The sequence below is a fragment of the Pangasianodon hypophthalmus genome, chromosome 10 (assembly GCF_027358585.1).
Source record: "Pangasianodon hypophthalmus isolate fPanHyp1 chromosome 10, fPanHyp1.pri, whole genome shotgun sequence".
In the NCBI taxonomy this organism is placed as follows: domain Eukaryota; kingdom Metazoa; phylum Chordata; class Actinopteri; order Siluriformes; family Pangasiidae; genus Pangasianodon; species Pangasianodon hypophthalmus.
Window position 1 is genome coordinate 1,924,186 of NC_069719.1, and position 27,884 is coordinate 1,952,069.

Below are 27,884 nucleotides of genomic sequence, written 5' to 3' on the forward strand. Positions count from 1 at the left end.
ACAGTGAGGAGGCTTTAGAAGAGGAAGTGTCAGAGGTTGAGCATAACACAGAGTACAACCCAGAGGAAGAAGACCCAGCTGAAGTTGTGGTCTCCTTACGGTCCAAAAATGGAAATTTTTCCTGGATGTCATCCCCACATGAGAGAAAAGGTCGGCTTCCAAGTGAAAATGTCATCAGGATGACCCCAGGGCCAACACGATATGCCATATCCCGAATGGATGACATCAAGTCTTGTTTTCAACTTTTCCTCACGGACTCCATTGTAACCATTGTCACGAACATGACAAACCTGGAGGGGAGAAAGGTTTATGGAGATGCCTGGAAGGAGGTAGACCCCGTGAATATTGAAGCCTACGTGGGTGTGTTGATTTTGTGTGGTGTCTACAAATCCTGGAACTAATCTGCATCCAGCTTATGGGGTGGGGACACTGGTCAGGCAATTTTTCGGGCTACAATGTCTTTCCAGACCTTCCATATCCTGTCACATGTGATTCGCTTTGATGACCGCCACACAAGACTTGCCCGCCGTCAACACGACAAGCTGACACCAATCAGGGAAGTTTGGCAAAATTGGGTGGAGCGCCTGCCACTCGTTTACAAACCAGGTCCTGACATCACTGTTGATGAGCATCTCGTCGGTTTTAGGGGACGGTGCCCATTCAAGCAGTATATGCCAAACCATCTAAGTATGGTATAAAGATATGGGCAGCATGTGATGCGAAAGACAAGTTATGCCTGGAACATGCAAGTGTACACAGGCAAACTGGCTGATTGTATTCCTGAGAAAAATCAGGGGAAGAGGGTGGTCCTAGAAATGACAGCAGGGCTACAAGGACACAACATTACCTGTGATAATTTTTTCACAAGCTATGCCCTGGGTCAGGAGCTGCTCCAAAAAAAAAACTGACCATGGTCGGAACAATAAGAAAAAACAAGCCTGAGTTGCCTCCCGCTTTTCTGACAACCAAGGACAGGGAGAGCTTTTCCTACAGATTTGCCTTTACTGACACACACACTCTTGTGTCCTACACCCCAAAGAAAAATAAGAATGTGCTCCTGATGACAACCCTGCACAGGGATGCCGCCGTGAGTACCAAGGAGGACAAGAAGCCCATCGCCATCCTAGATTACAACAGGACTAAAGGGGGTGTTGATAACCTTGATAAGGTATGTAAGATTTTTTTATTTCAAGTCTCATGTAATTGTTTGTATTACCAGATTGTTTTATCTGCACTACAAACATAAGGCACACTGTTTGGTAAAATGTTCATTGAGTTTATGAACAATATGGAGTCAGTTATTTCCATTTGAATATGTAAATATGTTTTAGATGTGCTAATTTATTTACAGTGCTTCTGTCAAACATTTCATGTTACTATGCAAGACATAAAATATCAATTGTATGCACTCATAATGTTATTTACTGATTATTGCACTTTTGTAGGTTACTGGCACGTACTCCTTCAAAAGAATGACGGCACATTGGCCCATGGTGGTGTTTTTCAATATCATCGATGTGTCGGCCTATAATGCCTTTGTGGTTTGGAGGGAGATCAATCCAGGCTGAAAGGAGGGCAAAAACTACAAGAGGAGACTGTTCCTTGAAGAACTTGGCAAAAGCATGGTGGAGCCCCTCATTCAAGGGCGCTGACACCTTCCACGAGCACCATCCTCTGCTGCATTGGTGAGAGACATGCAAGCAACAGCAGCAACATCCACGCCAAGCAGAGAAGGAGGAGGCATAAGAAAGAGGTACAAACTGTGTGCACCAAGAGATAAAAAAACAAGCTTTGTGTGCCACAGATGTGGTGTATACATTTGCAAAGAACATGCAATGACCTCAGTATATTGCCCAACATGCTCATGAGAGGACAAAACTGAGGAACATTGGGATGACACTATGGCACTGTCTTTTCAGAGCTAAATGAGAAATTGTAAATGTGTTCATACAGGGTATGGTTCAAGCATTACTTTTGTAATATAGTTAAGTTTTCCCTGTGTACATTTGGGCTTTTGTTTTCAATAAATAAATCATACCGGTCAGTTTTGACCGGGAACACAAAAGTTGTTATTTTGTGCCAAAGTTTAGAAAATTTAACTGGTTTCAAAAATGTGACTTTGGTAAACATTTCAGTGAAGTACTCTGTGATAAATGGTACAATAGGTTTCATCTTAGTATTTGTTATAGTCAAAATAATATCTATATAATGTTTTTTTCCCTGAAAAAACGAGTGGTATGAGCTTAGGTAAATGAGGCCTGCAGGACATACACAGCAAATACAAGTTCAAAACTTGGAATGTTCTCCAAGTTGATAAAAAGATCTAATACAACATTAGGTGATAATATATGTATTATTGTGGATTTATAATGGAATAAAATGATCCCGGTCAAAAGTGACCCACCCTGCCCAGTTCACAGGTGTCATGTGATTGGGAGAATTAGCTTGTGTATAAGTAAGCCAACAGCCTGCCCAAGCCATGACGCCTAGCTCAAGGGGACTCATTGCGAGCCATTGCCCCATTGCCTCTCTCCTCCTACAACATCTACAACACCCCCCTGCCAATTTCCCCACACCCTAAGAAAGTAAATTCACCCTCATTGGCAGCAATCCTGTCTTGGCTGTGTCTGTGTTCTGCCCATCGCTTCGGCGACTCGCTACAGGACATAACTCTTTCATGTTTACTGTGAGTTCTGCCTGTTAAACTACCATGGTTTTTACTTCTTCTCATCTCACGCAGTCCTCTGCATAGCCTGGTGCAAATAAATTGAGGCAGACTTACTGGAGCCTGCCTAGGCGATGGACTGTGTTTGTTCCACTCTTCTTCTGATAGTGATGTGCACCGCTCTGCTCTAAGGCCATGTGATGTTTTTCTCATGTGAATTCATCCTTTGCACATAGGCCTCAGTCCAGTGTTCTTTCTCAAGTCACATTAAGAGCAACATTATAACACGGATTATATGCAGTGGAAAATAGTTAATATAAAAATATAAATGTATTTTCTGATTCTTTTCCACAGTACTGGAAAGAATCAAAAGAATAAGGTTGCAAATACAGATGGCAGAAATGAGGTTCCCCAACATGTTTGCTGAACTTAATCTCCATGGCAGTTTGATCCCACAGGTTGGCTCATGATACAATTGTATCAGAGATGTCCCAGTAGATGGAGACCCTGGGGCATACCCAGGACCTCCTGAAGAGATTATACCTCACAATAAGCTAGGGAACATCTGAGAACACCTTCAGAAGCAGCTGTAATCTGTGGCAGGGATAGAGAAAGCTGGATTGACTCTTAGACTATCCAGTGTCACCAAGAAGAGGATGGGTTCTCCTTTGAGTCTGGTTTCTCTCAACCTTTCTTCACAATGTCACTTTATCCTTGCCACTATCACCTCTGGCTTTCCCATTAGGGATCTAAATTTATATGTATATTCATTTACATGTATATGTCACAAAACGGAGGGGAAGACAGATGAAAAAAAAAATAAACGTGCAAAACATCAACCAAAACTGTGAAAACAAGAATCATAAACATAAACAATGGACACTAGCAAAAACATGCAGACTTTGGGCAAGGCTGTTGCACACACAACAAAACATGGACCAGGAAAAGCTTGACAATATGACATAGAAAAACAGGAAGTTATATAGTAGTGCTAATTACGGTGAAACGAGACACAGGTGAGGATGATTGAGACATTCCTGTTTTTCTCTTGCTGAGGCTCCTGGGAAAGGTAGTCCAGCATTAATTTCAGCATAACCATGACAGCCACCCCCTTAATGCACGGTTCCCAATGCTCAAAAAAAAAAAGTTCAAGGAGGGGTCCTGGACAGCCAGATGTGATGCTGCTCAGCTGCTCAGAGTCCTGATGAGCACCACCTTTAGCATAGGTCGAAGAAAGTGCGACATCCACCATAATGCAGTGAGGTAGAACAATTTTTTCCACATAGCTGAGGAGTGGAATGATGTTCAAAGTGGAGCTCGACTCCGGAGCGACGGCCACCACAAAGCCAGCGGGGGGAGGAAAGTCAAAGGCAGAGCTAGAGGGGGAGCCACATTCTCTGCGGAGCCAGACTGGGGAGCAACATCCACCACAAGGCAACGTCCTCAGCTGAGTAGGAAGGGGGAGTGATGTCCTCAGGCAAGTAGCAAGGCGGAGAAATGTCCTAAGAGGAGCAAGGAGCCAGAGTAATGTCCTCAGCTGAACAGGAAGGCGGAGTAACATCCTCAGAGGAGTAGGAAGGCGGAGCAACGTCCTCATTGGAGCAGGGAGGCAGAGTGATGTCCTCAGAGGAGGAGGAAGGTTGGAGAGATGTCCTCAGCAGAGCAAAGAGGTAGAGCGAGGTTCTCGGCAGAGTAGGAAGGCGGAGTGACCTCCTCAATGGAGCACGAAGGCAGAGCTACGTCCGCAAGGAGGCAGAATGACTTTCGAAGTGAGGCAGGGAGGGTGGGAGATGGTTTTGGATCGGCCAGAAGCCCTCCTTTTCAAAAATGTTTCTGAGGGGGCGCATGGCATCGCACCATTGCTCAGTGGCCCTGACCCAAACTCCCTTTCCATCTTGCTCCCACCTCTTGCTCTTTTTCCAGGAGAGCCTCTTGGATGCTAAAAAAACTGCTGCATCCATAATGTCAGTCAAGCTTTCTGTCATGTAAGGGAGGCGAAGATGGATGCAAGTGCAGATTTTTATTGAAACCAAGTGCAAAACAAACAACCAAAACTGTGAAAACAAGAATCATAAACATTATTGTGTAGATCACCTGTAAAGTTCCAATGTGCGATGAATCCTCTTTGGTTAACAGAGTTATCACTAGAGAAAAACACAGTTAGAGTGTTGCTGCTCGAGCTGAATGTCTTCCTTCCATATCCACACACAGTTCCCAATAACAGGGATGACGTGGACGGGCCGTCGTACACACGTACAGCGTCACACCCACAGCCTAAGCATGACTCGATACTGAGAAGAACACACATTTACATTTACATTTAAATGTACTCCATTTAGAAGATGCTCTTATCCAAATGGCTTACAGAAGTACTTTGTTATCTGCTTGGAAAATGTTTAATATGTTAGTGCCTGAAAGAGTAATTATACCAAAATGCTAAGACTCTGCCAGAAACAGGATACTTATTTAAATACTTGCAGGGGTTGTATATGTAGGTGCCTACTAAAAAATTGGGTCTGGCTGATTGCACTATTGTGATTGTTCCAACAATGATTCTAATATAATTTTAACATGATAAATATGCATTTAAACATTGAGTGTGTGTTAACCCATCTTCAGCAGCAAAAATTCATTTTTACGAGGTTTTTTCTGACAGTAGCCGCATTTTGTTCTTAAATGAGCAAAGGCCTTGTGAATTTTAGCATAGAAATTGCAAATAAAAAATATGTGGCTAAACTGCATCCATGCTAATGGCATGAAGACATTCCAATGAGTTATTGAATGAAGGAGTTTGTTTACATTAATTATTTAATTTTAATATCTAATATTTGTAACAGTGTTGTTTTTCAAAGTGACTCTATCTGACAAACTAGCATTATAGTAAACAGGCTAGCCAGAAAGAAGCATTAATATATTTTTCACATTTACTTAAGGACATGTAATTTATCAGCAAGTAAAAATGAAGGAAAATAATTTCTTACTCAACAGACACGAAGGTTAACGAAACCACCTGCTGCTCAGGGCTCACGAGCCTCCATGTGCAGTTTGTACCCTCAGGATAATTATTGGGAAAATTGGGGCTGAAAAATTCCCCTTGTGACTGAGTCAGATCTCCACCACATGGATCTCCACCTGAAAAATATCACACTTCTATCACAATATCAACATTTAAATGCTGTATCACTCTGCAGTGACAGCAGAGGATCAGTTATTTATTTATTCAAACTTATCTACACCAAGCATATGCCAATAAATAAGTTTACATTGTTATAATTTCACAGCACTGTGGGTTTTAAGACAAGCAGAAAAACTCGACCTAATACCTCTGAGTATCTTTCATTTTAGAATTGTAATACCCATTGTATTTTTCTTCATTATTTTTCCTCTTCTTTTTTTCAATAGTTAATTTCTGTTATGCTGTAAAACTGGGTTTTGTTTTGACGTGCTCAAAAGTGCATACACATGCAAAATAGTTTATTTTCTCTTTTCTTTTTTCTTTCCCTTCTTTTTCTTACTATCTCCTCCTTCCTCTGTTCTCTAAAATCATAAATTTAATAGGATTAAAAAGGGTTTAGAGATGGACAATTGCAGCGTTTTTTATGCTTGTCTATAAATATCAGATGATGTTGTACGGTATAATCAATGCCGCACCCACGTTCTCATCCTTTGTCATTGACACGCTCTTAAGCTGCCTTCCACAGTTTACTTTTAAAAAGCTGCACCATTTACATTCTCTCTGTAGGGAGAGAAGGTAATGATTTTGCCCCTTCAAAGCCTGCCACTTAAATGCCACTGGGATGCATTACAGCTAAAAAATTGCTCTGAGGACAATGTAGCAGGCATACAAACTTCAGTCCTGCTTTTGGGCCTTAACCTGTTCAGGGCTCAGGGCCTCATCAATTTTCCCATCACATTTTCAGCTTCTTTCCAAGAAATTTGTTTCCTCTTGGACAGAGGCACAGTCAAAACATATTTTGTAGTTCAGAATGATCATGGTGTCTGTGTGATTCTAGATTTGAGAGGGCTAAAATTGTTCCTAAAAGCCCTTCTGTTAAGTATGCTTAGGCTGAAATGTTATTCATGCCATTCAGCCACAGGACTAGTTTATATCAGTGGATGTGCAGGGGTCATTTGTTCATGTTCCTATTGCTAAAGAGCACAGATGATTTTTGAGATATGCCTTCCAATTCAAAGTCACTCTAAATAATCATGGCTGTATGCAAGATGGCCAGATGACTAAGGATACTGCCGTGTTTTGACAACTGGTTTAAGGTAGAGTCCCACTGTGCGGCAGCATGCACCCAGAGCTCTGCTTCCCCCAGGTTACTAACATCTGCATATCATGTTCAATAGCGATCTTCAATAATTTAAATACCTCCACCTAATATCTGTCATGGTAAAGCCTTCCACTTCCCAACTGCTTATGTCTTAACTACTCTCTCTTACATCCAGTTTTTTCTATTGAAAAAATAGAGAAGACACATTTTTGCACTGAACTGTGGAACAATAATCTGTTAGAGAGATCATATTAAGTTTGGAATTTCCCAACCAACCATGAGCCAAATAATGCCACTTCCAAATATGGCAGCAGAAAAAGACAACAATTAGGGATTTTCACACCATCACAGGTTGTCCAAATGTCTCTGGAGTAATAGATTGCACACATATAACCGTAAAATGACCCATTTTCAACAGAAGCTTGTTAACATATTGTATATGGCAACTTAAGGGCATTTCTTAATGTAAATGTGTGGTTATGCATGAGTAGGGCAAGTTAGAATGTGTAGCTCCATACAAGCTCTATACTGTTGCACAGCTCTGAACCAAATCTGAGGCCATGGTTCTCTCCTGGAAAAGAGTGGAATGCTCTCTTTGGGTTAGGGGAGACTCGCAGAGTAGATTAATTATCTTAAATTTAAACAAGAGAGTGTAACTTAACTAACTAAGCTATTTCCAACCCCAACTGTGCCACAGCCATCTGTGGCCCAGAGTAGAGATAGCCATTGGCCAAGCTCTTAGGGTAGAAGGGATTTCATTTCTGTCTTTCACCTGTTGGTCAGAGTTTGAAAAGTTGTGGAGGTTAGCCTTGCACATCTCGGAGAAAGCATGCGTTTGCCCCACCCTGCCCAGTTCACAGGTGTCATGTGATTGGGAGAATTAGCTTGTGCATAAGTAAGCCAACAGCCTGCCCAAGCCATGACGCCTGGCCCAAGGGGACTCATTGCGAGCCATTGCCCTAACGTCTCTCCTCCTACAACATCTACAACACCCCCCTGCCAATTTCCCTACACTCTAAGAAAGTAAATTCTCCCTCATTGGCACCAATCCTGTCTTGGCTGTGTCTGTGTTCTGCCCATCGCTTCGGCGACTCGCTACAGGACATAACTCTTTCATGTTTACTGTGAGTTCTGCCTGTTAATCTACCATGGTTTTTACTTCTTCTCATCTTACGCAGTCCTCTGCATAGCCTGGTGCAAATAAATTGAGGCAGACTTACTGGAGCCTGCCTAGGCGATGGACTGTGTTTGTTCCACTCTTCTTCTGATAGTGATGTGCACCGCTCTGCTCTAAGGCCATTGATTACGTTGAACTTGTTTTTCTCATGTGAATTCATCCTTTGCACATAGGCCTGAGTCCAGTGTTCTTTCTCAAGTCACATTAAGACCAACATTAAAACACGGATTATATCCAGTGTAAAATAGTTAATATGAAAATATAAATGTATTTATGAATGTATGACATTCTCTGCTGAAGCAGAGTGGGGAGCTACATCCACCACAAGGCCAAAGGGGGGATGTCCCCTCAAAGCTAGGGGGGAGCGTCATCCTCTGCGAGGCCAGAGGGGGGAGTGACGTCCTTCGCAAAGCTAGAAGGGGGAGCGACATACACCGTGAAGCGGGGGGAGGAGCAATGTCTTTAGCGGACCAGGGAGATGGAGCGACATCCTCAGCTGATAAGGAAGGCTGAGCTACGTCCTTAGCTGAGTAGCAAGGGGGAGTGATGTCCTCAGGCGAGTAGCAAGGCAGAGTGATGTCCTAAGAGGAGCAAGGAGCCAGAGTAATGTCCTCAGCTGAACAGGAAGGCGGAGTAACATCCTCAGAGGAGTAGGAAGGCGGAGCGACATCCTCATTGGAGCAGGGAGGCAGAGTGATGTCCTCAGAGGAGGAGGAAGGTTGGAGAGATATCCTCAGCAGAGCAAGGAGGCAGAGCGAGGTTCTCGGCAGAGTAGGAAGGCGGAGTGACCTCCTCAATGGAGCACGAAGGCAGAGCGACGTCCGCAGTGGAGCAAGGAGGCAGAATGACTTCCGAAGTGGGGCAGGGAGGGTGGGAGATGGTTTTGGATCGGCCAGAAGCCCTCCTTTAAAAAAAAGTTTCTGAGGGGGCACATGGCATCACACCATTGCTCAGTGGCCCTGACCCAAGCTCCCTTACCCTCTTGATCCCACCTCTTGCTCTCTTTCCAGGAGAGCCTCTTGGACGCTAAAAAAACTGCTGCCTCCATAATATCGGTCAAGCTTTCTGTCATGTAACGGAGGTGAAGATGGATGCAAGTGCAGATTTTTATTGAGATAAAGTGCAAAACAAACAACCAAAACTGTGAAAACAAGAATCATAAACATTATTGTGTAGATCACCTGTAAAGTTCCAGTGTGCGATGAATCCTCTTCGGTTAACAGAGTTATCACTGGAGAAAACCACAGTTAGAGTGTTGCTGCTCGAGCTGAATGTCTTCCTTACATATCCACACACAGTTCCCAATAACAGAGATGACGTGGACGGGCCGTCGTACACACGTACAGCATCACACCCACAGCCTAAGCATGACTCGATACTGAGAAGGACACACATTTACATTTACATTTAAATGTACTCCATTTAAAAGATGCTCTTATCCAAATGGCTTACAGAAGTGCTTTGTTATCTGCTTGGAAAATGTTTAAAATGTTAGTGCCCGAAAGAGTAATTATACCAAAATGCTAAGACTCTGCCAGAAACAGGATACTTAATTAAATACGTGCAGGGGTTGTATATGTAGGTGCCTATTGAAAAAGTGAGTCTGGCTGATTGCACTATTGTGATGCCATTTGGCCTAAATAATTTTTTTTTCCAACAATGATTCTAATATAATTTTAACATGATAAATATGCATTTAAACATTGAGTGTGTTTTAACCCATCTTGAGCAGCAAAAATTCATTTTTACGAGGTTCTTTCTGACAGTAGCCGCATTTTGTTCTTAAAGGGGCAAAGGCCTTGTGAATTTTAGCATAGAAACTGCAAATAAAAAAATATGTGGCTAAACTGCATCCATGCTATTGGCATGAAGACATTAAGGCCATTCTAGTGAGTTACTGAATGAAGGAGTTTGTTTACTTTAATTATTTAATTTTAATACCTAATTTTTGTAACAGTGTTGTTTTTCAAAGTGACTCTATCTGACAAACTAGCATTATAGTAAACAGGATTTACTTAAAGACGTGTAATTTATCAGCAAGTAAAAATGAAGGAAAATAATTTCTTACTCAACAGACACGAAGGTTAACGAAACCACCTGCTGCTCAGGGCTCACGAGCCTCCATGTGCAATTTGTTCCCTCAGGATAATTATTGGGAAAATTGGGGCTGAAAAATTCCCCTTGTGACTGAGTCAGATCTCCACCACATGGATCTCCACCTGAAAAATATCACACTTCTATCACAATATCAACATTTAAATGCTGTATCACTCTGCAGTGACAGCAGAGGATCAGTTATTTATTTATTCAAACTTATCTACACCAAGCATATGCCAATAAATAAGTTTACATTGTTATAATTTCACAGCACTGTGGGTTTTAAGACAAGCAGAAAAACTCGACCTAATACCTCTGAGTATCTTTCATTTTAGAATTGTAATACCCATTGTATTTTTCTTCATTATTTTTCCTCTTCTTTTTTTCAATAGTTAATTTCTGTTATGCTGTAAAACTGGGTTTTGTTTTGACGTGCTCAAAAGTGCATACACATGCAAAATAGTTTATTTTCTCTTTTATTTTTTCTTCTGCTTTTCTTTTTTCTTTCCCTTCTTTTTCTTACTATCTCCTCCTTCCTCTGTTCTCTAAAATCATAAATTTAATAGGATTAAAAAGGGTTTAGAGATGGACAATTGCAGCGTTTTTTATGCTTGTCTATAAATATCAGATGATGTTGTACGGTATAATCAATGCCGCACCCACGTTCTCATCCTTTGTCATTGACACGCTCTTAAGCTGCCTTCCACAGTTTACTTTTAAAAAGCTGCACCATTTACATTCTCTCTGTAGGGAGAGAAGGTAATGATTTTGCCCCTTCAAAGCCTGCCACTTAAATGCCACTGGGATGCATTACAGCTAAAAAATTGCTCTGAGGACAATGTAGCAGGCATACAAACTTCAGTCCTGCTTTTGGGCCTTAACCTGTTCAGGGCTCAGGGCCTCATCAATTTTCCCATCACATTTTCAGCTTCTTTCCAAGAAATTTGTTTCCTCTTGGACAGAGGCACAGTCAAAACATATTTTGTAGTTCAGAATGATCATGGTGTCTGTGTGATTCTAGATTTGAGAGGGCTAAAATTGTTCCTAAAAGCCCTTCTGTTAAGTATGCTTAGGCTGAAATGTTATTCATGCCATTCAGCCACAGGACTAGTTTATATCAGTGGATGTGCAGGGGTCATTTGTTCATGTTCCTATTGCTAAAGAGCACAGATGATTTTTGAGATATGCCATCCAATTCAAAGTCACTCTAAATAACCATGGCTGTATGCAAGATGGCCAGATGACTAAGGATACTGCCGTGTTTTGACAACTGGTTTAAGGTAGAGTCCCACTGTGCGGCAGCATGCACCCAGAGCTCTGCTTCCCCCAGGTTACTAACATCTGCATATCATGTTCAATAGCGATCTTCAATAATTTAAATACCTCCACCTAATATCTGTCATGGTAAAGCCTTCCACTTCCCAACTGCTTATGTCTTAACTACTCTCTCTTACATCCAGTTTTTTCTATTGAAAAAATAGAGAAGACACATTTTTGCACTGAACTGTGGAACAATAATCTGTTAGAGAGATCATATTAAGTTTGGAATTTCCCAACCAACCATGAGCCAAATAATGCCACTTCCAAATATGGCAGCAGAAAAAGACAACAATTAGGGATTTTCACACCATCACAGGTTGTCCAAATGTCTCTGGAGTAATAGATTGCACACATATAACCGTAAAATGACCCATTTTCAACAGAAGCTTGTTAACATATTGTATATGGCAACTTAAGGGCATTTCTTAATGTAAATGTGTGGTTATGCATGAGTAGGGCAAGTTAGAATGTGTAGCTCCATACAAGCTCTATACTGTTGCACAGCTCTGAACCAAATCTGAGGCCATGGTTCTCTCCTGGAAAAGAGTGGAATGCTCTCTTTGGGTTAGGGGAGACTCGCAGAGTAGATTAATTATCTTAAATTTAAACAAGAGAGTGTAACTTAACTAACTAAGCTATTTCCAACCCCAACTGTGCCACAGCCATCTGTGGCCCAGAGTAGAGATAGCCATTGGCCAAGCTCTTAGGGTAGAAGGGATTTCATTTCTGTCTTTCACCTGTTGGTCAGAGTTTGAAAAGTTGTGGAGGTTAGCCTTGCACATCTCGGAGAAAGCATGCGTTTGCCCCACCCTGCCCAGTTCACAGGTGTCATGTGATTGGGAGAATTAGCTTGTGCATAAGTAAGCCAACAGCCTGCCCAAGCCATGACGCCTGGCCCAAGGGGACTCATTGCGAGCCATTGCCCTAACGTCTCTCCTCCTACAACATCTACAACACCCCCCTGCCAATTTCCCTACACTCTAAGAAAGTAAATTCTCCCTCATTGGCACCAATCCTGTCTTGGCTGTGTCTGTGTTCTGCCCATCGCTTCGGCGACTCGCTACAGGACATAACTCTTTCATGTTTACTGTGAGTTCTGCCTGTTAATCTACCATGGTTTTTACTTCTTCTCATCTTACGCAGTCCTCTGCATAGCCTGGTGCAAATAAATTGAGGCAGACTTACTGGAGCCTGCCTAGGCGATGGACTGTGTTTGTTCCACTCTTCTTCTGATAGTGATGTGCACCGCTCTGCTCTAAGGCCATTGATTACGTTGAACTTGTTTTTCTCATGTGAATTCATCCTTTGCACATAGGCCTGAGTCCAGTGTTCTTTCTCAAGTCACATTAAGACCAACATTAAAACACGGATTATATCCAGTGTAAAATAGTTAATATGAAAATATAAATGTATTTATGAATGTATGACATTCTCTGCTGAAGCAGAGTGGGGAGCTACATCCACCACAAGGCCAAAGGGGGGATGTCCCCTCAAAGCTAGGGGGGAGCGTCATCCTCTGCGAGGCCAGAGGGGGGAGTGACGTCCTTCGCAAAGCTAGAAGGGGGAGCGACATACACCGTGAAGCGGGGGGAGGAGCAATGTCTTTAGCGGACCAGGGAGATGGAGCGACATCCTCAGCTGATAAGGAAGGCTGAGCTACGTCCTTAGCTGAGTAGCAAGGGGGAGTGATGTCCTCAGGCGAGTAGCAAGGCAGAGTGATGTCCTAAGAGGAGCAAGGAGCCAGAGTAATGTCCTCAGCTGAACAGGAAGGCGGAGTAACATCCTCAGAGGAGTAGGAAGGCGGAGCGACATCCTCATTGGAGCAGGGAGGCAGAGTGATGTCCTCAGAGGAGGAGGAAGGTTGGAGAGATATCCTCAGCAGAGCAAGGAGGCAGAGCGAGGTTCTCGGCAGAGTAGGAAGGCGGAGTGACCTCCTCAATGGAGCACGAAGGCAGAGCGACGTCCGCAGTGGAGCAAGGAGGCAGAATGACTTCCGAAGTGGGGCAGGGAGGGTGGGAGATGGTTTTGGATCGGCCAGAAGCCCTCCTTTAAAAAAAAGTTTCTGAGGGGGCACATGGCATCACACCATTGCTCAGTGGCCCTGACCCAAGCTCCCTTACCCTCTTGATCCCACCTCTTGCTCTCTTTCCAGGAGAGCCTCTTGGACGCTAAAAAAACTGCTGCCTCCATAATATCGGTCAAGCTTTCTGTCATGTAACGGAGGTGAAGATGGATGCAAGTGCAGATTTTTATTGAGATAAAGTGCAAAACAAACAACCAAAACTGTGAAAACAAGAATCATAAACATTATTGTGTAGATCACCTGTAAAGTTCCAGTGTGCGATGAATCCTCTTCGGTTAACAGAGTTATCACTGGAGAAAACCACAGTTAGAGTGTTGCTGCTCGAGCTGAATGTCTTCCTTACATATCCACACACAGTTCCCAATAACAGAGATGACGTGGACGGGCCGTCGTACACACGTACAGCATCACACCCACAGCCTAAGCATGACTCGATACTGAGAAGGACACACATTTACATTTACATTTAAATGTACTCCATTTAGAAGATGCTCTTATCCAAATGGCTTACAGAAGTGCTTTGTTATCTGCTTGGAAAATGTTTAAAATGTTAGTGCCCGAAAGAGTAATTATACCAAAATGCTAAGACTCTGCCAGAAACAGGATATTTAATTAAATACGTGCAGGGGTTGTATATGTAGGTGCCTATTGAAAAAGTGAGTCTGGCTGATTGCACTATTGTGATGCCATTTGGCCTAAATAATTTTTTTTTCCAACAATGATTCTAATATAATTTTAACATGATAAATATGCATTTAAACATTGAGTGTGTTTTAACCCATCTTGAGCAGCAAAAATTCATTTTTACGAGGTTTTTTCTGACAGTAGCCGCATTTTGTTCTTAAAGGGGCAAAGGCCTTGTGAATTTTAGCATAGAAACTGCAAATAAAAAAATATGTGGCTAAACTGCATCCATGCTATTGGCATGAAGACATTAAGGCCATTCTAGTGAGTTACTGAATGAAGGAGTTTGTTTACTTTAATTATTTAATTTTAATACCTAATTTTTGTAACAGTGTTGTTTTTCAAAGTGACTCTATCTGACAAACTAGCATTATAGTAAACAGGATTTACTTAAAGACGTGTAATTTATCAGCAAGTAAAAATGAAGGAAAATAATTTCTTACTCAACAGACACGAAGGTTAACGAAACCACCTGCTGCTCAGGGCTCACGAGCCTCCATGTGCAATTTGTTCCCTCAGGATAATTATTGGGAAAATTGGGGCTGAAAAATTCCCCTTGTGACTGAGTCAGATCTCCACCACATGGATCTCCACCTGAAAAATATCACACTTCTATCACAATATCAACATTTAAATGCTGTATCACTCTGCATTGACAGCACAGAGGATCAGTTATTTATTTATTCAAACTTATCTACACCAAGCATATGCCAATAAACAAGTTTACATTGTCATAATTTCACAGCACTGTGAGTTTTAAGACAAGCAGAAAAACTCGACCTAATACCTGCAAGTATCTTTCATTTTAGAATTGTAATACCCATTGTATTTTTCTTCATTATTTTTCCTCTTCTTTTTTTCATTAATTAATTTCTGTTATGCTATAAAATTCGGTTTTGTTTTTGATGTGCTCAAAAGTGCATACACATGCAAAATAGTTTATTTTCTCCTTTCTTTTTTTTCTTCTGCTTTTCTTTTTTCTTTCTCTTCTTTTATCTCCTCCTTCCTCTATTCTCTAAAATCACAAATTTAATAGGATTAAACAGGGTTTAAAGGTGGACAATGGCACCAGTTTTTACGCTTGTCTATAAATATCAGATGATGTTGTAAGGTATAATCAATGCCCTATCCACATTATCAGCCTTTGTTATTAATACACTCTTAAGCTGCCTTCCACAGTTTATTTTTGAAAAGCTGCACCATTTACAGTCAGAAATTTGAACGACTCCTCTGTAGTGAGAGAAGGTAATGATTTTGCCCCTTCAAAGCCTGCCACTTAAATGCCACTGGGATGCAATACAGCTAAAGAATTGCTCTGAGGACAATGTAGCAGGCATACAAACTTCAGTCCTGCTTTTGGGCCTTAACCTGTTCAGGGCTCAGGGCCTCATCAATTTTCCCATCACATTTTCAGCTTCTTTCCAAGAAATTTGTTTCCTCTTGGACAGAGGCAAGGTCAAAACATATTTTGTAGTTCAGAACAAGTAAGTTGTCTTTCTGATTCTAGATTTGAAGGGGCTGAAATTGTTTTCAATTCAAAGTCACTCTAAATAACCATGGCTGTATGCAAGATGGCCAGATGACTAAGGATACTGCCGTGTTTGGACAACTGGTTCGAGGTAGAGTCCCACTATTTGGCAGCATGCACCCAGAGCTCTGCTTCCCCCAGGTTACTAACATCTGCATATCATGTTCAATAGCGATTTTCAATAATTTAAAAACCTCCACCTAATATCTGTCATGGTAAAGCCTTCCACTTCCCAACTGCTTATGACTGCACTACTCTCTCTTACATCCAGTTTTTTCTATTGAAAAAAATAGGGAAGACACATTTTTGCACTGAACTCTCCATATACAATATGAATGGAATTGTAATGAGATTAAATAACATGTACCTATGAAAGCCCATTCTGCTCGAAAGCCTTTTTGAGTCCAGCTCTCATCACTGGAGAAAATGACAGTCATGTATCTGCTGCTGGAGGTGAATGAATTTGTCTGATTTGCAGTCACAACACCCAACTGTGGATCCTCATCAGTCAGACCATCATACACATGGACTGAGTCCCATTTTGACTCCAAACTGAAGAAATAGTGGTAAAAAAATGCAATATAATGTTCATTATAGTAAACTGGCTAAACTCAAACTAGCATTTTAGTAAACAAGAGAAGCACATTTGCATATGAACTTGTGTAATTAATCAGCAAATAAAAAGGAAGGAAAATAACTTCTTACTCAACAAACGTGAAGGTTAATGAAACCACCTTCTGCTCAGGACCCTGCAGCCTCCATGTGCACTCAGCATTATTAGGATAATTACGGGGAAAATTGGGGCTGAAAAGTTCTCCTTTTGATTGAGTTAAAATTCCACCACAAGAAGCTCCATCTGAAAAATATCAAGCTTCTCTGTATATCAGTTTATATACACTGTAAATGCAGTATACCTTCCCTGGCAGCACAGAGGTTCAATTATTGGGTTATGGAACTTTTCTACACTAGGAGAGCAGGGATGTGCTGATGCACTTTATGATTTTTAACAATATCATGTTTTAAACATCAATGATTACTCCTCAGTCTGAGCAAGGGTTCATTCATTCATCTTCAATAACTGCTTTATCCTGATCAGGGTTGTGGTGGATCAGAAGCCAATCCGAGTAACACTGGGCATAAGGTCGGAGAATTCACCCTGGATTGTACTCCGGTCCATCACAAGGCATGTTTTTTGAATGTTTTTGACAATGGGAAGAAACTGGAGAACCCACAGGAACCCCATATGAACACAGGGAATGTGTTCATGTACAATATTGCACAGTACCCCAAGCTCAGGATCAAACTTAAGACCCTGGAGTTGTGAGGCAGCAATGCTAACTGCTGTGCCACCATGCCACCAGGAAAGGTTCTGTCCACCATTTTTAACATTGTAACCTTTTTGCTTTCAACATATTTTTCTTGTAATGTTTGCTACTCAGTATGTTCCACCTTCTAGACTTTTAGTCCCCATTGTATTTTTCCCTGTCTTTCTCATTTTTTTTCCCTTATTTTTTTTTTTTTACACCAATTCTTAACTTGCTGTCAAATTAGGCTTTGATTTGTTGGCATGCACATCCACACATGCATATATTTTTCTCTTCTCTCTCTGTCATGTCAACACTGGAAAGGATAGCCTGACCTTCTCCCAATTTTTTTTGATGTCGCTACTGCTTAATATTTTGAATTTTTTTTGTCTGTCTGCTATAACTAAAGCATAATTTGATACTCTCCTTTCGTAGTTTTCTTTCTTTGGCTTTTCCTTTCTTTCTTCTCTTCCATTATTTTTTACTTATTTCTCTTAATTATTGCCCTCTCTAAGGATTGGCTTTAACAGGTCATAAAATTGTAACTTTATATACTGCTAACAAGGGCCTTATTATTCTCTGAAGAAGGGGGCAAATTTACAAAAAAAAAATGTGGAGTAAGGTGTGTAGAAAGGCAATAATAATTTTTCATAATCCTAATAAAATTAAAATGACTTTCCTTAATAACAATCATTAAATAAATATTCAATAAGAAAACTGCACCTGATCTTGATTCTTCTCTTGTCTGTCCAAAGTCTGTTTAAAAAAAGGTTTTCTTTTTATTATTATAGCCACATTAAACAGGATACATTTCTAGATTTAACAGGATTAAACAGGGTCTATAATCAGTCATTCAACAGATTAATTCACATCACAATTCTATTTATGATTTAGTTTTTAAAAATGGAACCAGAATGCGTGTGCCAATTATAGGTGAGTCACACTCTTCAGTCTCCAAGGGAAAGTCTAGATGGTTTTGGAGAGGGGACTCAGTCCCCTACCATACTTCATGGGAGTATGGTAATCCAGGTAATATGTGTTGTATTGTAATGTGCTCCAACTTTTGTTTTAAGAGGTACTGCATAGTGCAGGGTATCCGGGTTGTTACTTTATGTGATCTGGTCTCTGTGTGTACAGTGTGAGTTATGTTATTCTACATTTATCTCTGTGGCAACAATATTTTACTTTTGGAACATTGGTAAATATTGGCACATGCCTATTGTCATGACAAACAAGCTAACCCACTAACTACAATTATTGTAAAATGTTGACTTTGCTAGTTATGTATGAGTTGTATAACTTTTCCTCATTGCTGTCTACAATGGGAGTCCATTAGCAGGAGAAAGAAAATTAAATTAAGAGCATGATTCTAAAGTCTGTTTGAAGGAACTGTTGGGTTTGTTGGTTTGCCCCTAATAAACACACTGAGTTTGGGCACTTATTTCCTGTGTTTTATATAATAATAATAATAATAATAATAATAATAATAATAATAAATTAATTAATTAATTAATTAATAAATAATCTTGAATCTATGTTCTGCAGTTCCGAAAGCTGCATTTCAAAGGGAGACCAGGGACCAGAATCAGGTGGTGTGGAGGGGAATCAGGTAACAGGGAGGGGAATCAGGAGGCGGGACATGGAGAACCTGTTGATGACCACCGTGATGACTGCATTACCTTGAGAATGTGGTAAATCTGTGACAAAGTCTATGGCAATGTGAGACCATGGTTGTTGTGATATGGGCAGCAGAAGGAGTTTACCAGTGGGTAGCATTCTGGGTACCTTGGACAGAGCACAAATAGTAAATGAAGAGATGGACTTTTGGATACTGGAGAGCATTTGGGGCCACCAATACTTCCCTTGGAGGAGTTGGTGTGTTTTGTGGGTGCTCAGGTGTCCAGTAGCAGGCGAGGTGTTCTCCTTGGAAAGGGTCGGGTAAAGGCATAAGAAGGAGTCAGCTTTTGTGTTCTTGGATTCTGGGCAGTAGAAGAGGGTGAACTCAAACCTCGAAAAGAACAGGGCACACCTTACTTGTCATGAATTGAGTCTTCTTGGCTGTCTTCATGTATTCCAGACTCTTGTGCTCAGTGTATATCACAAATGGGTGTTGGACCCCCTCCAGCCAGTGATGCCACTCCTCCATGGCTAGTTTAACTGCCAGAAGTTCTCGGTTGCCAATGTCATAGTTACGTTCAACCACTGCTGCCATGCCAGTCTCTGAAGCACTGTCCTTATGGCAGTGACCTTATCCTGGTTCATGATTGATGACGTAACCAAGGAACGAGATTGTGCTTGAAAGGAATTCACATTTCTCCCATTTTATAAATAGTTGGTTCTCAGGGAGTCATGCAATAATCCTTCGGACATGAGTGACATGGTCCTCTTTGGCAGGGGAATAAATGAGAATGTCATGGATGTAGGTGATGATGAACTTTCTGTGCATGTCCCAGAGAAAATCATTGACAAGACACTGGAACACTGCTGGAGCACAAGATAGCACAAATGGCATGATGCAGTACTGGAAGTGGCCAGAGGTGGTTCTGAATGACATTCTCCACTTGTCCCCTCTCACGAATCTGGACAAGATTACAAGTATATGCACTGTGCAAATCGAGCTTGGTGAAGATCTTAGTCTCCCTGAGTTGTTCCAGTGCCACCGGGACTAAGGGCAGCAGGTAACCATACTTGATCGTGACCTGGTTTAATCTGCGATAATCAGTGCATGGTCAGAGCCCATCCTCCTTTCTTTTGCACAAAGAAAAAGCCTGCCGATGCTGGTGAGGTGGAAGGACAAATGTATCCTTGTTCCAGAGCTTCTGAGCCAAAACCTAGCTTTGGTTTTGCTAAAATCCTCTTTGAGTTTCTGATACTTTGGAGGTATTTCAGTGTTAGAGTTTGCTTCAGAACTCTTAACTGGCCTACAAGTGAAGTGTGGGGGGAGCAGTGGAGGATTTGTTGCTCATACCAGGAAATCTGTGGGTTATGGGTGTGCATCCAGGGGAACCCCAGGGTGATGGGAAATTTCTTGGTTGTGATGAGGAGGGAGATTTGTTCCTGATGGAGGGCACTGACTACTACACCCATGAGAAGCATCGGTGCTGTACTATGGGTTATGGACCCATCTCAGGATGGGTCCTCTGTCAAGGGCTTGGGAAGGATTGGGCATAATGCATCTGGGTGCTGAGGACTGCTGCAGTAGTAGCACAATTTGAGCTTATCCACATCCATGAGATTGTCCTAGTTGCATGGGGTCAGGTGCTGGGTGTTCCATCGCTAATATCCACAAGTTAGTTGTGGTTAACCCCTCCAGTTCCTTAGCAGGTAGTAGAGATGGATGGAGAGGTCAGTGAGAGAGCGTCAGTGGATGCTTGGTCTTTGTTGGCCTGCCAGTTCTATGAGAATATCTTGGTACAAACCCTGATGATAAGCAGCTTTCAGTGCTGGCTCGTTACAGCCACTGCTAGCAGCTAGTGTGCAGAATACTAATGGATAACTTTCCCTTCCTTTCCCTTGGGAGAATGGTTGAAAATTCAATGAAGGAGTTCTACAAAATGCTCATAGGTGGTGGTGTGCTCTCCTCCTTGGGACCAGATGGCAGTAGCCAAGGTGAATGCCTTGTCTGTGAGCAAATTGATGAACTGAGGAATCTTGGTTTTCTCACTCACTCCCTCTTAACTGGAGAAATACAAGGAGCATTGAAGCATGAAACCATTACATGAAGTGGGATCTCCTGAATACTTGTTGTGTCAGGTAACTTGTGCGACAGGTAACAGAGCAGATTGAGAGGGTCCCACCATAGTAGCATGTGTAGGTGTTAGCATGCTGGTTAGCTGCGCTATATGGGTGTTGATCATAGCAATCTGCTGTTGTTGGTCACTGACAAGATGGCCTTGGGAAGCCAGAGCCTGTCACCACTTTTGGAATCCTGCTTCCTCCAAGTATAGGCAAAGGCGGCAGAGACGGTCACAGTTGAAGGTTAAGAGGTTTTATTGTTAGACAAGCAAACAAATCCAAAATGTGAAGCAGAATCAAATTAAAAATGCAAGCAGAGGCCAGGCAATGTGCAAAAAAAGTTAGCTGGGCTAAAGACAAAGACATAAACAAAAGAACCAGAATTGTGATCTTAACCATAAGCACGCCGCAGTGTGATGGCGGGCCTCCAGCCTGCATACAAAAACCATTGCATGCTCCTCTTGCAACTGCCACCCGGGTGCTGAAGGGACAGCACCACTTCAGCACCATTGTTGTGAATAGTGCCAGAGCTCACTCCTTTTCGGGAGAAGACCCAGAGGGCTGCTGAATGTGGCCAAAGAGGTGTTCCGCACAGTGGTCAAGTACATCCATGACACGCAGGAGTGGATCAATCTGATGGGGCTGATTGTAAAACAGCACATGGGGGAAGCACAGACTGAACATCAATGAGTCTACAATTGGCCAGCTTAACCCTGTGAGTTCCAGCCAGGTGACTGATTGCTCCTCCTACTCCCAAGCAAGAACTGCAAGTTCCTGGCCCAATCTCAAGGCCCATACACAGTCCTTGAATGGGTGGGCCTGGTGAACTACCTCCTGCAACAGCCCAGTAAGCACTACGATGCACAATTTTACCATGTCAACTTGTTAAAAAATAGATCGAGCCTGTGCTGGCTGCTTCTGTTGATATGCCCTCAGATCTTCCAGAGCATACTTTGGTCTAGAAGGGTGAAGACCTGACCCCCACAGTGACAGGACCTCACAGAGCTGATAGACCAGTTCGTTGATGTGTTCTCATTGGTTCCTAGAAGAACACACCTGGTCCAGCATGACATCAAAACCCCACCGGAAGTTGTGGTTTGAGAGCAGACCTGCTGTGTCCCTGAAGCCCACCATCAGGCTATTGAGGAGGACGTCAGCAAGATGCTCTGGGACGACATCATTGAAGAGTTCGCCAGCACCGGGTCCAGCCCCACTGTGGTGGTCCCGAAGCCCAATGAAAGTCTCAGAAGGGTACTGGTACACAGCCCTGGCCCCAGTAGCCAAGCCCAAAACTGTTTTTAGTATTTCCAGTGGCCACTGGCAATACCAAGTTCTCCCCTTCGGGCTCCACGGAGCACCCACAATGTTCCAATGCCTCATGGACATCATTCTGCATCCACATCGACAGTTCATAGCAGGCTACCTGGACAATGTCTTCATCCTCTCCACCACATGGTTGGACCATCTACACCACCTCAGGGGCTGACCAAGGCACAGTACCTGGGGTAACGCATTGGCTGATGTCTATTGAAGCCACAAGAGAAGAAAGTGAAGGCAATGAAGGGCATACACGTCCCAGCACCAAATGACAGGTACGTGCCTTCTTGGGGTTGGCAGGGTATTACCAAACATTCGTCCCTGACTTCTCCTCTCTAGCCTCCCCCCTCTCAGATTTGACAAAGAAAGGCCAACCAGAGAAAGTGCACTGGTCTGAGAAAGCAGAGCAGGCATTTCAAGCCCTGAAACAAGCACTCATCAGCATACCGATGCTCAGAAACTCCTACTTCAACCAGCCCTTCACTGTCCACACTGACACGTATGAGACTGGGCTGGGTGCCATGCTTTCCCAGAACCTCGATGGAGAGGATCCCCAAGTATTGTATTCAATTCAATTCAATTTTATTTGTATAGCGCTTTTAACAATGAACATTGTCTCAAAGCAGCTTTACAGAACATAAGAAACAAAAAACTTGCAAACAGAAACAAAAACATGCAAACAGTCCTAGATGTTAGATAAAATTATCCCTAGTGAGCAAGCCTGAGGCGACTGAGCCTTCTGTATGTGAGCAGAATGCTAATCTCCACCAAATTGCAGCATGCCACCATAGAATGAGAAGCCCTGGCCATAAAGTGGGCTATAGAGGAACTCAGCTACTACATTGCAGGCCGACACTTCACCCTGGTCACAGAAAACATGCCTCTCCAGTGGATGGCCAAGGCCAAGCACACCAATGCACAGGTAACTTGATGGTTCTTCTCATTGCAAGACTTCTCGTTTCAGGAGCAACACTCCAGCCAATGCACAAAAACCACTGCACACTCCTCACATGACTGCCACCCATGTGTTGAAGGGACAGAGCCACTTCAGCACCATTGTTGTGGATAGCAAGTAAGCGCATGGCTTCAGGGCAAGGTGGCGAAACAGAGCACGACAGGCAGCCAATAATGATGGTGGTGACTCCTCACCCTTCTGGAGAAACCAGGAGAGTATAAAAAGATGCAGTGGGCACAGAAGTGAGTAAGTTTGTCTCTATGGTTATGCTGACCCATTTTTTTCTCTCTTTCTTCCAGAGAACAACGACAGCTCTGAAGACAATGCTCTTCCTCTGTGCTGCTGCCACTTACCACTGGCTGCCTGTGTCTCCCTGCACCTGGCCAGCAACAATGCACCTCCCCAGCATCTCACCACAACCCATGGGCCAGAAAGCCAGCCATCATCACTCTCCCTCCACTCCTACACACTTTTAAAAAAAATTAAAGGAGCACCCGTTTGCAGTAATCCTGCCTCTTTTGTGTCTGTGTTCTGCCTACCACAGCTGAGAGTTTCTACAGGTAGTTACAAGACACAGAGCATATACTTAGCAATGTGGTGTTGGAATGAAATGTCCTTAGATACTGTGGCTGTGATTAGGTGAACGTGTTTCAACAGCCATGTTTACAGGCCGCTCTGAGTTCTGGGAGTTGTAGTCAGTGGCCATGTTTGTAGGTTGCTCTTTGTGAAGCAACATTAATTCCAGCTTTGATGTGACACATAGTTACATCAATTCAATATTAAATATTAATATTCCAAATGATCTTGTTTCTAATACTTCTCTTGTGGCAGATTCTATTAGAAATATACAACTTGATTGATTTTTTTAAATATTTATCCAAATAAGCTACATACATAAATATGCATTATCAAATGTTTAGAAATGTTTAATTTTACTGAGTAAAATTAAACCCAAAATGACCAACAGCTTAATGAAGATGTTTGCAGATGTAAATTAGGAAAATTCAGAACTGATGCCAAAAAAAACAAGTTTCCAGTATTTAGACCTGGTGTCCAAAGTTCAGTAGTTCAATAATAATAATAATAATAATAATAATAATAATAAAAATAATTTTATATAGCACCTTTCATACATTTTGAATGCAGCTCAAAGTGCTTTACAGTATATAATAAGAAAAAAACTAAAATGGTAAAATAGACAAATGATAGAAGAAAATATTGGCAGAAAAGTCCACAGTATAAAATATAAAAAATATATTGTATAAGAGAAATATTACATAAAAATCTGATAATTAAAACAATACAAGTAGTGTAAAAGTAGCATTTGTTAACTTTACTTATAGTTTCTGAACGCTGAATTGATTAATGCAGTAATTAATGTTTATTACCCCTTGTGTTTTGTTGACATTGTCTGTACTGCCTTGTTGTTTGGGGTCCCAGAGACCCCAGTGTTGCATGTGTAAAAAAATAACATTGAGTTTTCTTTTCTTCACTAAAATCTTTTACAGATTAAGAAATATATATTATCCTGGAAAATAACATAGGTTATGTTTAGGTCAGTTTGACCCCAAAGAGTAAAAATGTATAAATTGAGAAAAGAATAAATCTAAATAGACTACTGAGCAGTCCAAATACTTGTCCAAAAGGCAAATTAAATTTCCAATGTATAACAAGCCCCCTCCATGCACACACACACACACACACACACACACACACATACACATGGCCCCTTAGACCTGAAAGACACTGAGACAAACTATGTATAAATTTACAATACATCAAGATTCCTGAGCCTAACTGACTGCTTGTTTCTAGCCCTGCCTGGCACATAGGATAGATAGAGGGATGGAGGTAACACTCAGATAAGGCTTTACTTTGCATATGACATGCAAAGGGTTTGTGTGTATGCCTTACAGATGTATTTTTGGCATTTCACACACATTACACAGGTTTTTGAATCATTTCTTCCCAAGCAAATCTGGAATCATCCACTTTTTAGAGCTGCTGCTGGTGCTATCAGGGGGTTCAGCCTGACTTTGGATCTCCCTGGCAATGGTCATAGCTGGTTGTAATCTAGGAAGATGCTCTCTCCTCTCGATTTGAGGCTTCACAAGGACCAGACCCAGCTGTTCCCAGAAAATTCTCCTCCAATTCATTTTGCCACTGTTCAAATCACTGTTGATTTCATACCAAATGACAAAAGCATTGTAAGTGCTTACATCAGTGATGAGTCTTTCATATGCAGTTATATGTGGCAGTGACTTTGTCGAAATTGTCTACCCCACCTTTGGTCTCATTGTAGTCCAAAACCATTTCAGGTTTTTTGTCTTCCCTGCCACTCAAAGCTGCATCTTTATGCATTATGCTTAGCAAGAGGATATTTTTGTTTTTCTTTGGGCAGTTTGATAAAAGTGCAGTGGTGCCAGTAAAAGCAAAGACAGATGAAGTTACAGTTCTGTTCTTGTATTCAGTAAGTTCTTTTGGAAGCTCTGGCCTGTTTATCTTCTCTGTTTTTTTCCTTTTCAACAGTTCCTCCCCATGCATGTAGGATGTGAAGAAATTGTCGCAAGTCACATTGTGAGCACATAGTCCAGCTATCAAATCCAGGATGACCCTCATGCCCTGGTTCTTTTCTGGGGCACTACCTGGAGTTTTTCTGTGTAAATTTGCATTTTCCAAGCATAACTTGATTTTGGATCACAGGCGGCCCATATCTTTATCCCATATTTTGCAGGCTTGTTGGGCATATAATGGTGAAAGGGACATTTTCCTCTAAAAGCAACAGTTATGTATGGGCATGGGTTGTAGAAAAGAGGCAATTGCTGAACTCCTCTATCCCAGAAATCTCTTATGGCTGCCAATTTGTTATATTCCTTTCGATGTATTCTTGTGCCCCTGTTGTCAAATCGTATGACACGAGAGAGGATATTGAATATTATATTGGAATATTGTAGCTGGAAATATTGCCCTACCAGTATAAGTATTCCAAAGGCTTGCTGTTGCGTCACCTTTGGACTTGTATACTCCTGCCAGAAATAGAAGCCCATACACTTTTCCATACACTGGCACCCCTCTATGTTTGTCATCTCAAGAACAATATTCTCTATTGGAGGTGAGATATATAACTCAAAAGCTGATTTGAGGTTTATAACATGGGTGGCAGCATATCTGGTGGGGCCAGGAAGCATTTTGATTGTATTTTCCACACTGCCTCGTCTCTCAGGTGGAGTTGAAGACCATGACAAAGTTCTATTTTTAGATAAGACGGTATCTGATTGACATAAATGAGTAACAGGCTTTCGATGGGTTTGAGATGCTTCAGAAGGGTCAACCTAAAAAAATTCACTCTCAGAAGAGGATTCCTCATAATCAGGGTCCTCCACATTGTCATCAGTCTTAGATTGATCATTTTCCTGATCATGTTCACTGCTACAAAGGCACATTTCCAGAACCTCAGCAGAAGAAAATTTCTTTTTGTTTGTCATTTTCACAGCAGAGAAGTACAAGCAGTACAAGAGAAAGAGACATGATTCACAAGGCTCTTTTTATATGCTTGCTCCACCCCGCTGTTCTGCAAATTACAACTACACTTCCCATGGTTGGGCGTATTGAGGGGCATCTACCACTTTCCCAACCAAACAACATATTGTGTGTGTGTGTGTGTGTGTGTGTGTGAAAAAAAATTCAAGTTTCCAGTAAAATCTATTACATTCAGACATATTTAATAGCTGGGTTCTCTGAAACCCCAAACAGAAGTTATGTATAAATTTTTGTAGGGGGTGTCTGGACCACAGTATCAGTACAAAATTGTTTATTTGTAGAATCAATGGAATTAGAAAAAGTCATGAAGTATCAAGCTGATTAAAGTATTTTTTTTAGCTGCTAAAGAGGCTCTGGGGACTCAGGGACCCCAAACAGAATATAAGGGTTAAGGGATATTTATTATACAAAATAATGCTTAGGAAATTAATTAATGTTATTCACATAATGCCAATGATAAAACAGTTTCTGTATGTCAATATATGAAAATATCATCACATCCCAAAATGAGTTTATTAAACATAAATTAAATCAGCTGTAACCTTGCAACATTTTTTAATAATGACTGGGAGACAGTTAGAGACAGACAACAACAGGCATGCACTAATTAACTATAATTTGCAATAATTTCAATACTTAAATAATAATAATATTATTATTTCACAACTAATTTCAGAAAAAACTTACGTGTAGATCCACAGATGCAGATAAAAAGAGCTAAAAATTGTGCTCCGAACTTCATCTTGTCCCATCTACTGAACTTTTGTTTCAGGGGTGCTTATATAAAGAAAAAAAAAGAAAAGAAAAAAAAAAGAGAAGTCTCGTAACTTCCTAATATTGATCTCCAGGAATCCAACCCTACATTAAACTAACCTAACCTTTCTCTGAATCATGCACCCCTGTGTGTGTGTGTGTGGGTGGGTGTGTGGGGGTGTGTGTGTGTGTGTGCTTAATCTTCTATAAACTCTTTGACAGAATCCAAAACCAATAAAATGCAATCTTTGTCTTTTGTGTACTTGATTTTACTTTACGTTTAAGTAAAATTTTACTTTTACTTAAAGCAGCCTGTGATTTTGACTAGTTTTAGTTTAATCACAAGGCTGAAAATCAACTTATTGATCTGCTACTGAGGACAAATTAAATTAAATATACAACTAAATAAATAAATGGTTTAAGCCTTTTGTTTAATAAATATACACTGT

The 27,884-nt window shown here is 41.5% G+C and overlaps 1 protein-coding gene across 1 annotated transcript in view; it reads right to left on the minus strand.

Annotated features, from left to right (window-relative positions):
• The window catches only part of LOC113547724 (deleted in malignant brain tumors 1 protein-like), a 31,740-nt gene extending 4,294 nt beyond the window's left edge, over positions 1–27,446 (minus strand). Inside the window, exons 1-10 of the mRNA XM_053237503.1 lie at positions 27,370–27,446; positions 17,859–17,891; positions 16,537–16,687; positions 16,199–16,383; positions 14,747–14,897; positions 13,860–14,056; positions 10,188–10,338; positions 9,301–9,497; positions 5,647–5,797; positions 4,760–4,956 (exon numbers count right to left, since the gene is read on the minus strand). Of these exons, the coding sequence (XP_053093478.1) occupies positions 4,760–4,956; positions 5,647–5,797; positions 9,301–9,497; positions 10,188–10,338; positions 13,860–14,056; positions 14,747–14,897; positions 16,199–16,383; positions 16,537–16,687; positions 17,859–17,891; positions 27,370–27,424 (1,468 nt within the window). The 5' untranslated portion in view covers positions 27,425–27,446. The remainder of the gene's footprint in view (positions 1–4,759; positions 4,957–5,646; positions 5,798–9,300; positions 9,498–10,187; positions 10,339–13,859; positions 14,057–14,746; positions 14,898–16,198; positions 16,384–16,536; positions 16,688–17,858; positions 17,892–27,369) is intronic.
• Between the last annotated feature and the right edge of the window lie 438 nt (positions 27,447–27,884).